Below are 13,920 nucleotides of genomic sequence, written 5' to 3'. Positions count from 1 at the left end.
TTTTATGATAAGTAAAAAGAAAATTCATTAAAATAAAATAAAAATAGTACATTCTTGATAGGTGTTAAAGCAGCACCTGATAACAGAAATGGAACAAAAACAATTACAAATTCAACTCTCCACCTCATGGTTTTGTAACCCCATTGTTTCCATAGTTTTTCTCCTAGACCTTTTTTTTTGACGGGCATTGCATTGGTTGATCTCCTAGTCCATTTAAAACAGAATTCAAGCTCCCTTGTTACTTGCATAGTCTCCCTTACAGGTTGTCTAAGGGACCAGACATCTAAGCTGTTTGTTTGCATCCAACCTAATACCAGTTTTGAATCTTCCCCCACTTCCAACTGCTGAAAACCCAGCTGTTTAGCCAATTTGAGTCCCTGTAGGAGTGCTAGAACTTCTGCTCTAAGAGAGTCCCCCAAGCCTACCGAGCCATAAAAAAGGGCCAGGACTTTTCCTCTCCCATCTCTAAAGACACCCCCAATTCCAGAGGGGCCTGGATTACCTACAGAGATGCCATCAAAGTTTAGCTTAAAGAGGGGGAGGGGAGACCAATCCTGTTACGATCCATTTGTCCCATGTTGGTAGTATGGGATGCTAATGTGAGGTATCCCACATCGGTAGTATGGGATGCTGTTATGGGGTATATATGTGTTTGGTTTCCCTCCCTCTAACAGCTAGTTTTTAGGGGTGAGTTCTCCTAAAGCACATAACAAATCCTCTTGAATTGCTAAAGAGGGCAGAAAGAAGCTACTATTGTACTCCACCCTCTAATCAAGGCATCTACAGAGATGTCCTTGAACAGGTCCAGCGATTTCAGCCAGTGTATAACCTTGATGGTGGTCCCTTCTATGACTTAATGTGCTGTTTTTTCTTTCCCTTGAAAGATTATGTTATTTCTCTCTTCCCTCACTGCCCAAACAACTGCTGTTCTTGTTCTCCACATTACCTTTCATCTTTTCTTTGGTCGACAGAAAAAGCTAAATTCAAAATGATCCACCACGCTTGTAGGAGGATCCCATCTGCACCCAAAGTGGAGAGGAGAACCAATCCCAAATGAGAGTAGCAAAAGGATAAGAGATTAGTAGATGATTTACCATCCCACCAGTCTTCAAGCAAAGGCTTGAGGGGATAAACACCAATTTGGTCTTTTTCTTTGAAGCAAATCCAAAGTGTTGATTTTTTGGAGAACTACTTCCCAACAAAAGACCCTCACCTTTGGAGGTACAAGAGCACTCCACACTTTTTTTTGCAGGAAAAGAGTAAACTAAATTGGAAGAGTGCATTAAAGCATTGAAGAAAGAAGAGCAAGAAAAATAACTGGAGGACTCTTCAGACAATTCCTAATATTAGGACAAGATTGGTCCAAAAACACCGAGTTTAGAAGAGAGAAAAGATCATCTGTCAATCCTATTTCTGACTCCCTCAATCCTCTCCTGAACCCTATACCCCACGATTCTCCAGAAACACGAAAGTTAGAGATGACTTTAAATTTGCTCAAGGATAGGAGTAGATGGCCAAGAACCTATCCTTTAGAGTTGGTCCCAATCCAAGTGTCCTTTCAAAAAAAGGACCTTATTACCTGAAGAAGCGTCATACCTGATGAAAGGAGAAAAGGCAGGCAGGATACCAACAATGTCTTTCCACGGAGAGGAATGAGAAGCCCTTGGGTTGAGATAAACATCCCATCCATTAGCTGCCAATCCATGTATGCTTTCTATCACTCTGTCTTTTGTCCTATATACCACTTTCCACTTCACTAGGTGATCCTTTTTTTACTCCCCAGGTTACCAGAGGAAATCTCTCATTACTTTTTCCAACTGATTTGCAACCTTAGTAGGCAGTTTGAAGGTAGACAGGAAGTACACTGGCAAATTTGCTAATGATGACTTAATTAAAGTGATTCTAAATCTTAAAGAGATAATTCCTCTTCTAACCTGCTAGTCTCTTTGTGAATCTTTCCAAGACTGGGTACTAGAAGCTTTTTGACTTTGGGTTTCCTCCCAGAGGTAAACCCAAGTATTTTACAAGCCATCTGACCTTCTACCAAGGAAGACACCTCCTCATCTGACCTTCTAGCAACAATTTCAGATTGACCATCTCCTCAGGCTCTCCCTTACAAAAGAGAATTATATTATCTGCAAATTGTAAATGAGTGACAACTACTTCTTGCCTCTCTACTCTCCACCCATTAGAAAGATTTTTGTAGTCAGCTCCGGAAATCATAACACTCAAAAACATCCACTATTAAGGTAAAAAGGAAGGGAGAGAGAGGGTCCCCTTGTCTTAGACCTCTCTTTTCAGGGAAAAAGTCCCCACTTTCCTTACTAACACCCTTCTTCTACCATTTCGGGATCCCTTAACAGTCCAGGAAATCAGCCTCATTTTTGTCTGCCCCTCCTATTATGCCCTGTCACTTTCTACCATCAACCCTTTCACTCTTCTTCTACCCAATCATTTTCCTTCTCTTCTCCTTCCTCCCATTCCTCTCCTCCCTCCCAATTGTTTTTTCTTAGGCTCCGTTAGGTGCGTCTTTTCGTGCGGTCTTTCGGCTGCTTACAAGTCGAGAAGACTGAAAATCGTTCTATTCCTGTTTGGCACGCGGAAGATCTTGCCGCCAAAAGATGGGGTGCTGAAAAGACGTGGGGAGTCCATTTTGGGCTGATTTTGGGAAGCTCCAAATGAAGCTTCCCGCGTTTTAATCTCATGCGGAAAGACCCGAAACGACACACAGAAAGATGCGCGTCTGCCAAACAGTCTTCAGGCTGCCCAGATCTTATGCCAAAAGCTGAATGCGTCTATTGACTGTCAGAGCTACGAGAAGATCTTCTCAAAAAGACTTGCCAAACTGGCCATTATTCTTTTCTTCCCTTTTGCTCTATTGCTTTCCTAACCACCCTCTCCGCCCAAAAAGAACAGGCAATGTGACTTACCCACTTCCAGCTGTCTCTCCAGCAGCTTATCAATCTCCACCCTCTTCTCCCCTCTACTTCCTTTGGAATTTCCCCCCTTCTTGGTTTCCACCTCCACCTCGTTCCCCTCTTTTGAACCCACTCCCGAGCTTTCCAGCTCTCTCTGTTTTCCCCTCCCATTCCCATTCTTCTTGTCTGCTTAAATGCTAACTCTCTTTTTTCTATTGTAAACTTTGATCTGCTGCCCACCGATATCTTCCAAGTCTTGAATCTCTCTCTTTATTTTCTTTCCCTTCCTTTCCCTCCTCCAGGCTCCACCCCTATTTCTTTCTCCTCCCTTATCTTGCTATCTTCTTCCAGGGGTTTGCTTCATAGAGGGGGATCGAGCTTACCTCAGTATTCACGCAGGCGGTCATTTCTAAATTTCTCGATCCAGCCTCATCCTTTTTCCTGTTTCCTATTGGCGTTGGTAGCTCTGACTTGCCAGTGCTCACTTCCACCCTGACTCTGTGCTGCTTCTGGAAAAGAGTTTTGGCTCACATCTGAATTGTCCAACCCTTGATTAAGGTCGAACTCTTGTCATTTCACCTCCTCAGCAATCTCTGAAAGTCCTCTCATCTGTTGTTCAACTGTATAGTCCTTTCCTTGCAAATTGTCTTCATCATTGGTCGTGATAATCTCTTTCCCTGCTTCTCTCCTAGCTGAGTAACTAATTTACTTGAAAGGAATACAACAAAACTGACCAACTTCTCTCCTAGTTGAGTATTTAACCATAAATAATATGTGCCCAAATGATAACTGATGAAGACTTTGACGAAAAACACTAGACCTATGGGAGGTCAATGTGAAGGGTCCATGTGGTTGGCTTTGACCAATGGCCATTATTGATAGTCCACAGATTCCTGCACATGGAAGTCTTTTTGATGAAGGCCTTAATCTGATCTGATGATTCTCTGATATTGAGGGCTTCTTGTACCCTCTTTGGACTCTTAACATGTCAAAGAAGATAATAATCATCAGCTACATGAATCCTATTTCACCATTCCATTCTGTTTAATGCCATTTCCATTGTTAAATTATGAGCACTTAAAACCATTTCTTACTACTTCGACATGGCCTTTTTGGTCTACCCCTAGCCCTTTTAGCCACTTGTGATCGCTTTTTCTTATGGGTACTGTAGGTGGTTTTCTATGCATGTGACCAGATCATCTAAGACTACTTTCCCTCATTCATCACTTATTGGAGCTATTCCTAGGTTCCTTAATTAGAAATAAGTTAATAAGGCTTGTAAATTCTGCACAGAAGTTGTATTTGTTATGCTGAACTGCCTTCTCTTGCATTATTTCTTTAATTTCTTCTGAGAATTAGTCATAACTTGCTGAATTCCATCTGCATCATAATGCTTTTGCTTTATATATATCTTTGGTGGATCTTTGCTTTTGCTTTATGTTATGTTTTGGAAATAATTGTCAGGGAGCTGGGCCAAAAAAATACTGATTGTTATCCAGAAGAAGTATCCATCTGAATTGCGGGGAGCTGTTTACAAGTTATTGGAGGTCTGTTTAACAGATGACTACCTATTTTTTCTTCCTCTGCTGTTTGATATAGTTGTAATTTGAAATGTTACATTTGAAACATTTATAGGATTCCAAAACTCATTCCATGATGGAAGGTTCAATTTTTGAGATTTTGTGTTTGTTGCTGGATGGGAATTTGCAAGGGCCGGTGGAGATATCCGATTCGAAAATTTGGTTCTCTTTGGAGCATCCAAAGGTACGCCATATTGCTACTTGGTAGAGATTTGATGCTGTTGTTTGACGTATTTTCTGATTTCTTGTTAAGTCTCTTTCTTCCTTACTCCCTGTTTGAAAGACTTGTACGGACTTTTTTTTGTGTTCCTATAACTGACATGTATTTCCTATCAAACTTGTTATGCTGTCTGATTATTTTCTGATATGGCATAGGCTGAGGTTCGACGAGCCATGCTATCTACTTTGGGCAAATCTGGTCTTTTGAAAGATAAGGCTGTTGATCCACAGGTATTAGTAATCTTGCTTTGATAACTTACATTTTCCATTTGATCTGCAATAACAAAATATATTAGTAAAGTATAAGGGTAAAATTTAAATACAGGGCCCTTGTACTTAATAGAAAGGAAGCAATTTCTAAGGCTACTCAACTCATATGTATCTCTTATGTACAAAAAATATACAAAAACTACCCTCATCTTAACAAATGCATGAGTTCCTGCTCCTCGCTTATTTTGTACAATTTTAAGAATCTCTGTTGTTCAATGCATATCCTTTGACAACAAGTAGAGTGTGGATTTTGAAAGTCCGAGTCTTAACACCAGTGGAAGTGATAGGATCCCTGTGCTTGCAATCCCTTTGAACCAGCTAGTCCTGATTTTTCTAGGACCCTGGACCTCTGTTATATTTATAGTCCCTTTGCTTGCAATCCGTTTCAACTTGATAGAGTTTACTTCTATGTGAGGACTGGATGGGCAATCAGGAAAAGGGCTATCTTTATTATGTGAAGAGAATATCTTGCAAGGGAGAACCATCGTCTGATTGTTTGGGCGGGGATATTGGTGAATCAGTGTTACCAAGCTCCGAGAACCCCGTATTTGCTAATGTTGTTCATTCATTAAACCTGATAAAATATCTTCTTAAAAGGCTAATAAAATTATAAAATCATTATTTTGTGTTAGAATTAAGAATTTAAGACCCTAACATGGACTTGTTTGGGCTTGCCTCGAGGGGCGTGGCACAAAGGTGACTCGTAGAATTAGGAATGTGATATGTTTTACATCACATTAGCTATTTAAAGTAATGCAATTGAAGAAAAAAAGAGATTGCGGGTTATTGAAGGAGACTTCAAAGTCGTTGTGGGTTGGTTAAAAAATCCAGCTTCAGTGATTTGGTGCTACAGGGATATTATGAGGAAAGCTAATTGGTTTTCAAGGAACATGACTGTTAATTATCAGTGGGTGGGTAGAACAGCTAATACCATAGCGGATGGGTGGGTATCAAGGGAACATTTATTCTGGGCAGCTCTGTAAACTTTCTTTTACTAGTCTGAGGTAGTACGTTGTTGCTGTTGTGGAGAGGTACCAGCTCGCGCCTCTCCTTTGGGCAGGCTGTATTGTAATATCATTCTGAATATCATGAATAAAATTTCAATCATTTATCAAAAAAAAAAGAGATTGTGGGCTTTACATGCTTGAAAATGTTTTATATGTTTGAATTTATTTTTAAATTTTCATTTGAATATGCTTTACATGTTATGTGTATGTATTTTAATTTTAGATACTAGGTTTTTTAAAACCATTAATTTTATATTTCTTCTTATTATTATTATGTTTAATATTTTTGATTTTTTTAATTTTCTAACATTTTATTTTGATTTCTAGCTTTTTTTTTTGTTTTTTTTGTGCCTTGCTTGAAAAAGGCATGCACCTTGCCTTGCACTTCTCGCTTCTGGCACAAATTGGCCCTTGCGCCTTGCACTTTTAAAACACTGGATACAACTATGATCCTTCCCTTGTCTGTCGGTTGAAGAAGTCCCTATATGGACTCAAAAGGCTCCTTGGGCATTGTTTGAGAAATTTCGGGATGTTGTTGGTGCATGATATAAATAAAGTACTTTAGACCACCTTCTTTCTCCGTCAAAAGCTTCAAGGAATCACAATTCTTTTGTTGTTTGTTGATGATATGTTATTGACTAGAAATAATGAGGATGGAATTCAGGAACTCAAATCTCTTCTTCATAATTTGTTTCATATAAAAGACCTAGGTTCTCTTACTTATTTCTTGGGATTGGAGGTTCAACATTGTGATCGAGGTTACTTTGTTTGTTGGCAGAAATATGCTTACGATCTTATTAAACTTGCTGGTATTATGGACGCCAAACAGGTTGATATTCCTCTAGAGCTCATTGTTAAGTTGTCTAAGACAGAGGGCAACTTTCTTCCTGATGCTACTCAATATTGGCAACTTCTTGGTTCTCTCATTTATCTCACCATGACCCATCCAGACATCTCTCATGCGGTTTAGGCTGTGAGCCATTTGTTTTAGCTCCTTGTCAACCCCACGTGACTTCTGTACATTGGATTATTCGTTATGTTCGTGGTACTTTATCTCATGACTATTCTTTTCTTCCTCTTCACCTATTCAGTTGAGGGCCTATGCTAACGCAGATTAGGCAGGTTGCCCCGACACCAAATGATCTACTTCAGGGTGGTATGTTTTTATAGGGGGCTTTCTCACTTCTTGGGAATGCAAGAAACAACAAACAATTTGAAAGTCATCTATTCTTTCAGTAAAGTGTTTTCATAAAAGTGCTTTTATAAAAGTGCTTTCATAAAAGTTCTTTTGTAAAAGTGCTTTTATTGAAATGCTTTCGCAAAAGTACTTCTATAAAAGTGCTTTCGTAAATGTACTTTTGTAAAAGTGCTTTCATAAAAGTACTTTTATAAAAACGATTTTGTTAAAATGTTTTCGTAAAAGTGCTTTCACAAAAAAGTGCTTTCATAAAAGTGTTTTCATGTCGGCTTTAGTTTTGATCGGTTTCAAATTGGACAAGGGTTTGGCCTCATGATCGAATTATTGGGAATTTGGTTTAGATCTGATTCATTACGATAAGAATATGAACCAATTTATTTTGGATTGGCCCAATCCAATAATTATAATGGACCGTCCAAATCCGATTTGATAAGGTTTGGACTGGATTGGATCCAACCCAAAAATCGTCCATTGACACCCCTAGTTTTAAGCACTTATGCTAGTATGTATGCCATGGAAAATAGAAGTGGGCATACGATAAAAAAAATAGTGGGGTATACTCATATAAAATAGAATAGTGGGGTATGCTGGTATGTAGTTGAGAAAGTGCAGTGCAAGGTGGATAGCACTTTGGTCAAATTGACATCAGTCAAAAATCTCTTTAAAGGTTTCAAGTTTAGCCATTTCTCTAGTCTGTGGAATAGTGAGACTAAACTACCTCTGTCAGACGGTCAGTCTATCCTGCCTTCTTCTTTTTTATGTTTGTAAAGAAGATATTTAAAGAGTTGGAGGATGGAGGAAGGAGGAAATGGAAACACAGATTTCAGGAATAATTTGGAGTTAGTAGGGAAACAAAACTCTCAGAGATAAGTTGAGATAAGTTGGTTGAAGGAAATAAAGTGGAAGTAAACCTTAATATCAACAAGAGTTCTATTGTGAAATGTGAACAGTGCAAGAGATAATGAACGAGTTGTGGTTTGTGACCGAAAGGAAGTAGATACGAACCATATTTTAAAGTAAAAGAAAAAAATTGAAGAACTGTTCTAGTTTAAAAATTTTTTAACAGGTTGAAGATAGTCTTATTTGGGATTGGATTGTATAAGAAAGTAAAGAAAATTAAGAAAGGCATAGGATACTTGCTAATCACTTATTAATCTCCTGGCCATTTGCTTGCTCTATTTGGGATTGGTTTCTCTCTTTGATTATAAGTGGACCCCCTGCCATATGTACAAAGTATGTTTGCTTCTTCTTCTGTTAGGTGGCCAAAGAAGAGGAAAATATAATGGAGATGTGCAAGAGCTGCCATGTGCTGGACAATTTGGGAAGTGTAGAGATAATGGGCTGAATGGGCCTTAGTTTCTTTGTTTTTATTTAAGTTATGTTTATGACTTGTGTTAGTAGGCAGTGGGCCTTAGTTATGGGTCTGTTTCTGTTTTTTTTATTGTTGTTTATTGCTATCTTTAGTGATGGACGCCCTACTAAGGGCACTCATGTAATTGTTCGTATTGTTTACAACAAAAGAATAAAAGAGATCATTGGGGCTGAAGAGAGGTTTTGAATTACTCTCTCTTCTTCTTTCTCAATCACTACCCTCTTTTCAATCTCCTTCTTTCTCCTTTTTTTTTTTTTTAAATTCAGATTCTTCTAGATGTGATTTACAACTTGGTATCAGCAGTGATTTAAAAGGCGCACCTAGGCACATTTTGGGGTATGTGCCTTTCCTAGATCCTAGGCGCACCTCTTTCAAAAGCCGCGTGCCTGGTGCGCCTAGGCGTGCGCCTGATGCGCCTTGCGCCTCAGCCCAGGCGTGTGCCTTTTTAAAATATCTTCTTAAAAGGCAATGAAAGTTGTAAGAAGAAATGGGGTAGTAGAGGGAAATGGGGTTACATCACTCGGAGTAAGAAGAAACCGGGGTAGTATAACCCTACCTATGAGAGGTGGATGTAGGAAAAATACATAGTAGTGGGTCGGTTAGTGAATTCCATGCAATCATCCTCCAGTTAAGAACCTGTTCTTGCTTAAATGGCAAGAAGCAGCAATTGTTAAAGAATCAGAATGGTCGAATTCTGTCTCAAAATCCTTTTTCTTGCAAGCTGCATTTCCCGCCTCCATCTCTTTCTCTGTAAGATCCATTGGATCTAGTGCCAGTTCTGACTCTAGCTCCTTCACCATTTCAGGTTCTGGATTTGAGTGCTTCTTGTTTCTGGCTCTGCTTGTGGGGTTTTCATATCCTCCAATGTAGAGTAGAAACTGCAAGTTGAGTGCATAACTGTTTTCTTGTTGTTGTCATCACCATCATTGTTCAAATAGTGGCTAGAAGTGTAAACAGTAAAGGGGCTGGACCTGCAAGGTTTATGGGATGCTTCTAGTTGATTGAGATGAGCAGAGAGGGGCTCAAACATTTGGGTCCATTCTCTCCTTAAGCTTCTCTTCTTCACCACCAACGGTCGAACCCTTCCTTGTAGTTGGGCAAGTTGATGTTCAAAACCAGGATTCATAACTGACTCTGATACCATTTTATTGCATCTCGGTAAGACATAACGTTATTTTTGTGCACTTTGAGGGAGACGAGAGACCTCTTATTGTAAGGAATACATATAAACTTCTACTACTCCATGTCTCCTTAGGAACCAATACATATGTGGTACCACACAACTCTAATAACTGACTCTAACAACTACTAACAATATCGACCACCACTAACAACGTGATTTTATGTATAACAACTCACGTAACCCAACCAATGACTGGTGGGCCCAACGCAGCCCATATGACACATAACACTGTCACATAAGAATTGAGGCGCACAGAAAGAAATCTCATCAGCTTCAGTATCTCTCTCACCTCCCTCTAGGGCACCCATCAATGCCGCTTGCTTCCCTTTTTAACTACAGTTGCTTTCCTTTCAATTGGTCTTGCTCTAATGTTTGTTTTTATAGTTATGACTTGTTATGTCTTAATTGTTCTATGTAGGACCTTTTCTTTGGGTTTCTGGGTTCCATGCATTGTTTCAGAAGAATTTTTAATGGATTAAGTGTTTTCCATCATTGAGTTCTAACAGCCTTTTATATATGGTACAGAAACTTATAACCATTCAAGAAGCAATACTGCGCCGCCTAAATGATTATGACCTAAGTGTAGTCCATGAGGCTCTATCTTTGGATGGTCTTTCTGGAATTGCCGATGCTAATTGCCTTCTTGAAGCATTTCGAAGTATAATTTTGCGGTGTATTGACATTTTAATGAGCAGTGAGTAGTTTGTAACCTCAGTTCTTGATGCCAGTTTATTTTTCTCCTTTCTATATGAGCAGTGAGTTGTCTGATACTTTGACTTAATTTATTGTGGAAAGACGAGTTGTGGTGCTTGAGATCTAATTTCTCCTAGTTTTAGTTTTTTTTTTGTGGTAAATAGACTCAATATATGATTCCTAGATGCCTATACATGCCTAGCATACCAGTTTGGACACAATACCTTACTTGTATGGCATTGGAATCTAAATTGACACTTCTAGACTCTTTAGCATTAATACTTTAAGAATATGTAAAATGACATGTTTTGGAAAATCATACCATTCTATAAAAAATCTGTATATTGTGGAAACTTAGTTATATTTGGCAAGATGTAAGCCTTGAGAAATTATATGATTCAAAAACTAGATGTTGTAGAATGAATGAGATTGTTATTGTTACAAGGTTTATCTAGATTTGGATCAGGGTAAAGGAAACACTTTATGCTCTGAGAAGACCAACAAAAATACTAAAGCAGCCACAGGTAAATCTCTTAATAAATGTTTTAGAATTAATCAGTTATGTAATATTCTATATGAAATCCTGATGATTGTTTGGAGATGGAAGGCGAGGTAGAATCCAACGAAGGTGGGCTTATTGGTTGTTGAAAGAGAAGTTCAAGGGTGGAAGAATTTGGGTTTGTTCTTTTTAGGCAGTGAAGATGAACAAAGACAAAAACAAATATGGATTAAATTTGATATACTGTTTTCAGAGATTAAATTTGATATATTGTTTTTGGAGATTTTAGGACAGGTGGAAGAATTGTGGAAGTTTTGTTTGGGGTGTTGTCTTCTTGTTTTTTTTTGATCAATAACTGTGAATTGGATTGAATTAAAAATTTGAGAAATTACAAAGCAAAGGGGCTAAACCATCTTAGCTTCCGAGTACAACCATTGAACACCAAAATACAATTACAAAACAGCCCAAAATATAGAGTTTCTGTTCACCCCTTGCCTAGCTAGACCATCTGCCAGTGAGTTTACGCTTCTCTTTACCCATTTGTACTGAATTTTAATGTCCTTAGTCAGCCGCTTAAATTTTCTCTTTTCATTGCTGTAATTCCATATCCTAGAGTTATCCTCTTTTAACCAGTCGACCACAACTTCGGAGTCTCCTTCTATGATCAGCTTTTTAAAATGCATATCCTTGACTCTTTGTACCCCTTCAAGAGCTGCAAGTATCTCAGCCCTCAAGGAATCTTCCACCCCTATTGGTCCAGAAAACATCGCTAACAGATTCCCTTGTTCATCTCTTATTGCTCCCCTATTCCGGATGGCCCAGGATTACCCATACTGCTGCCATCAAAATTCAGTTTAATAAAGCCATTAGGTGGAGGAATCCAACAAGAGTTTGATGCCTTCTTAATTGAAGTTAATTCTGCAATCTCCTTCCAGTTTTTTAGCATCTCATTGACTGAGAATTCTGCAAACAATGCCAAAGTTTTTAATCAATGTTTCACCCTAATATGGATGGTCTCCAATATTACTTCCAAGCTTCTCTCCTTTTCTGGGAAGATCCGCAAGTTTCTCTCCTCCCAAACGATCCAGCAAACTGCAGCCCTCATACATCTCCACATAATCTTGGCACTTTTTGTTGGTCAATTTGGCTTAGAAATGAATAAGCTTTGCACATTCAAGGGGGGGGGGGTCCACCTGCACCCAAACAAAGTACAGCATTCCCAAATGACTTTAGTAAAACCGACAGGAAATTAGTAAATGGTATGTCTTCTTGTTAGGGGAGGATGGCCTCAATCCTTTTTTTTTTTTTGGAAAAAAGATAACTTTCATTAATAAAAAATTGAAGGGGGGGGGAGGGCCGTACATGAGGATGTACAAAAAACCCAAAAAAGAACCCCAAATCAGTTACAAAGGTACTAAGTCAGCACTATACCGAGAAAATTATAAACTCTGTCAGGCTGTCCACCCTTGATTTTCAAAGAGAATCAGCTAAAGGATTCAACTCCCTCAGAATCCATCTAAATTGCAGCTAAAAACTTCAAAAATCTCCCAAATCTTATTTTGCAGATGGACAAGTCTCCAAGGCCTCCTCTTATGACTGCATGCCCATCTGATCGCGTTACTCGAGTCACCTTCCATAAGTAGAGACTGAGCATGGTGAGACTTAGCCAGTCTTAAACTAGTAAGCAGTGCTTGGGTTTCAGTTTCTGAAGCATCAGCAATGCTAGCTGGTGCACTGAAACCCAAAGAATGTTTCCTCTAGAGTCTGAAATATGCCTCCAATGCCAGAAAGTCCTTTACGGCTATCAATTCCTCTGAAACTGCCATCAAATTTCAAATAAAAGTCACTAACAGGTCTGGGCTAGGGGATGTTCTGGAGCTGAAAGGCAGGATCTCAAGAATGCAATATTTCAAAGAGATTCCCATTCAGCTGCTCAAGCTCACATGTTTAAAGAGAGGGGAAGATATCAGCTCAGAGGCCGTAGTCAAAAACACTTTCCTTTTTAGACTTTCAAAGCCTCCTAGAATGATGGCTTCAATCCTTCAAGGAGACGTAAAAGGTTACTTGCAGTTGGAATGCTCTTTAATAGAATTGTACCTAACAGATAGCTTCAATCCTTCTACAAGCATGATATAATCAGATCATACTGGATTCTTGTACCCATATCTGTGTGTCCTGAAGTTTAGGAAATGAAGAGTTGTATCTCTGTCTCCGGTATCCATGTCTGTGTATCATAGTTGAAAATATTTTACTGTCTATTTTGCTCATATTACTGATTACCCTTGATGACACATTTTTGGATATGAAAGTGAGGATGGAATGATGGATAGAGAACATAATTGGAATGTTGAATAGATTAATCAGAATATTTTGATAATGGAGAGTATCATGCTGAAACTTAGTGATAAATTTCTGTATAATAAATCTATTTTTTTTTCTGTTTGGTATAGTACTGTACTCTCATTACAGTATTATACCATTGGAAAATAGATAATGGTATAATACTATACCCCCAGTGGGGTATGCCATGAGTGGAGCCTTAGCTCCTCCATTCTCCAGTTACATCAAATCACCCTAGTTGACATCCATGTTGTCATTAATTGGTGCTACTTGCAAGTCCTCTCTATTGTTCTCAGTTCTGTTTCTGTCCTTTCTAGTCTTGCCACTCATCCTTCTGAATATCCTCATCTCATCTAGTTTCATTTTAACATGTTTCTTGATTGCCCAACACCCCACCCCATATGGCACTTCTGGTAATATAATTGTCTTATTGAACTATCCTTTTAGTCTCATTGGTATGCTGGGTTTAACAAAACATCAGATGCACCTCTCCACTTCCACCGCCGTGCTTTCATTCAATGGGCAAAATCCTCCTTAATCTCTCCATCACTATGGTTGATTGATTTAAGGTACTGAAACATCTCATAAGTATTAATTTTCAAATGGGCCATCTAGGAACAAAAATTTGAATTTTATGCAGA

At 38.7% G+C, this 13,920-nt stretch overlaps 1 protein-coding gene across 4 annotated transcripts in view; it reads left to right on the top strand.

The window, feature by feature from the left end:
- Positions 1 to 13,920, top strand: part of LOC104610471 (ARM repeat superfamily protein) — a 68,190-nt gene that overhangs the window by 19,989 nt on the left and 34,281 nt on the right. For 2 of the 4 annotated variants that reach the window (XM_010277096.3, XM_010277095.3), the window contains exons 10-13: positions 4,383 to 4,465; positions 4,554 to 4,682; positions 4,874 to 4,948; positions 10,273 to 10,441. In XM_010277096.3, coding sequence (XP_010275398.1) covers positions 4,383 to 4,465; positions 4,554 to 4,682; positions 4,874 to 4,948; positions 10,273 to 10,441 — 456 coding nt within the window. Of the gene's footprint in view, positions 1 to 4,382; positions 4,466 to 4,553; positions 4,683 to 4,873; positions 4,952 to 10,272; positions 10,442 to 13,920 lie in introns of all 4 variants that reach the window. The other 2 variants (XM_088895854.1, XM_088895853.1) reach the window with 1 other exon arrangement.

Source organism: Nelumbo nucifera, chromosome 1 (assembly GCF_055504915.1).
Source record: "Nelumbo nucifera cultivar China Antique chromosome 1, China Antique-T2T, whole genome shotgun sequence".
Taxonomy (NCBI): Eukaryota; Viridiplantae; Streptophyta; class Magnoliopsida; order Proteales; family Nelumbonaceae; genus Nelumbo; species Nelumbo nucifera.
This window is presented reverse-complemented; position numbering and strand designations above follow the sequence as displayed.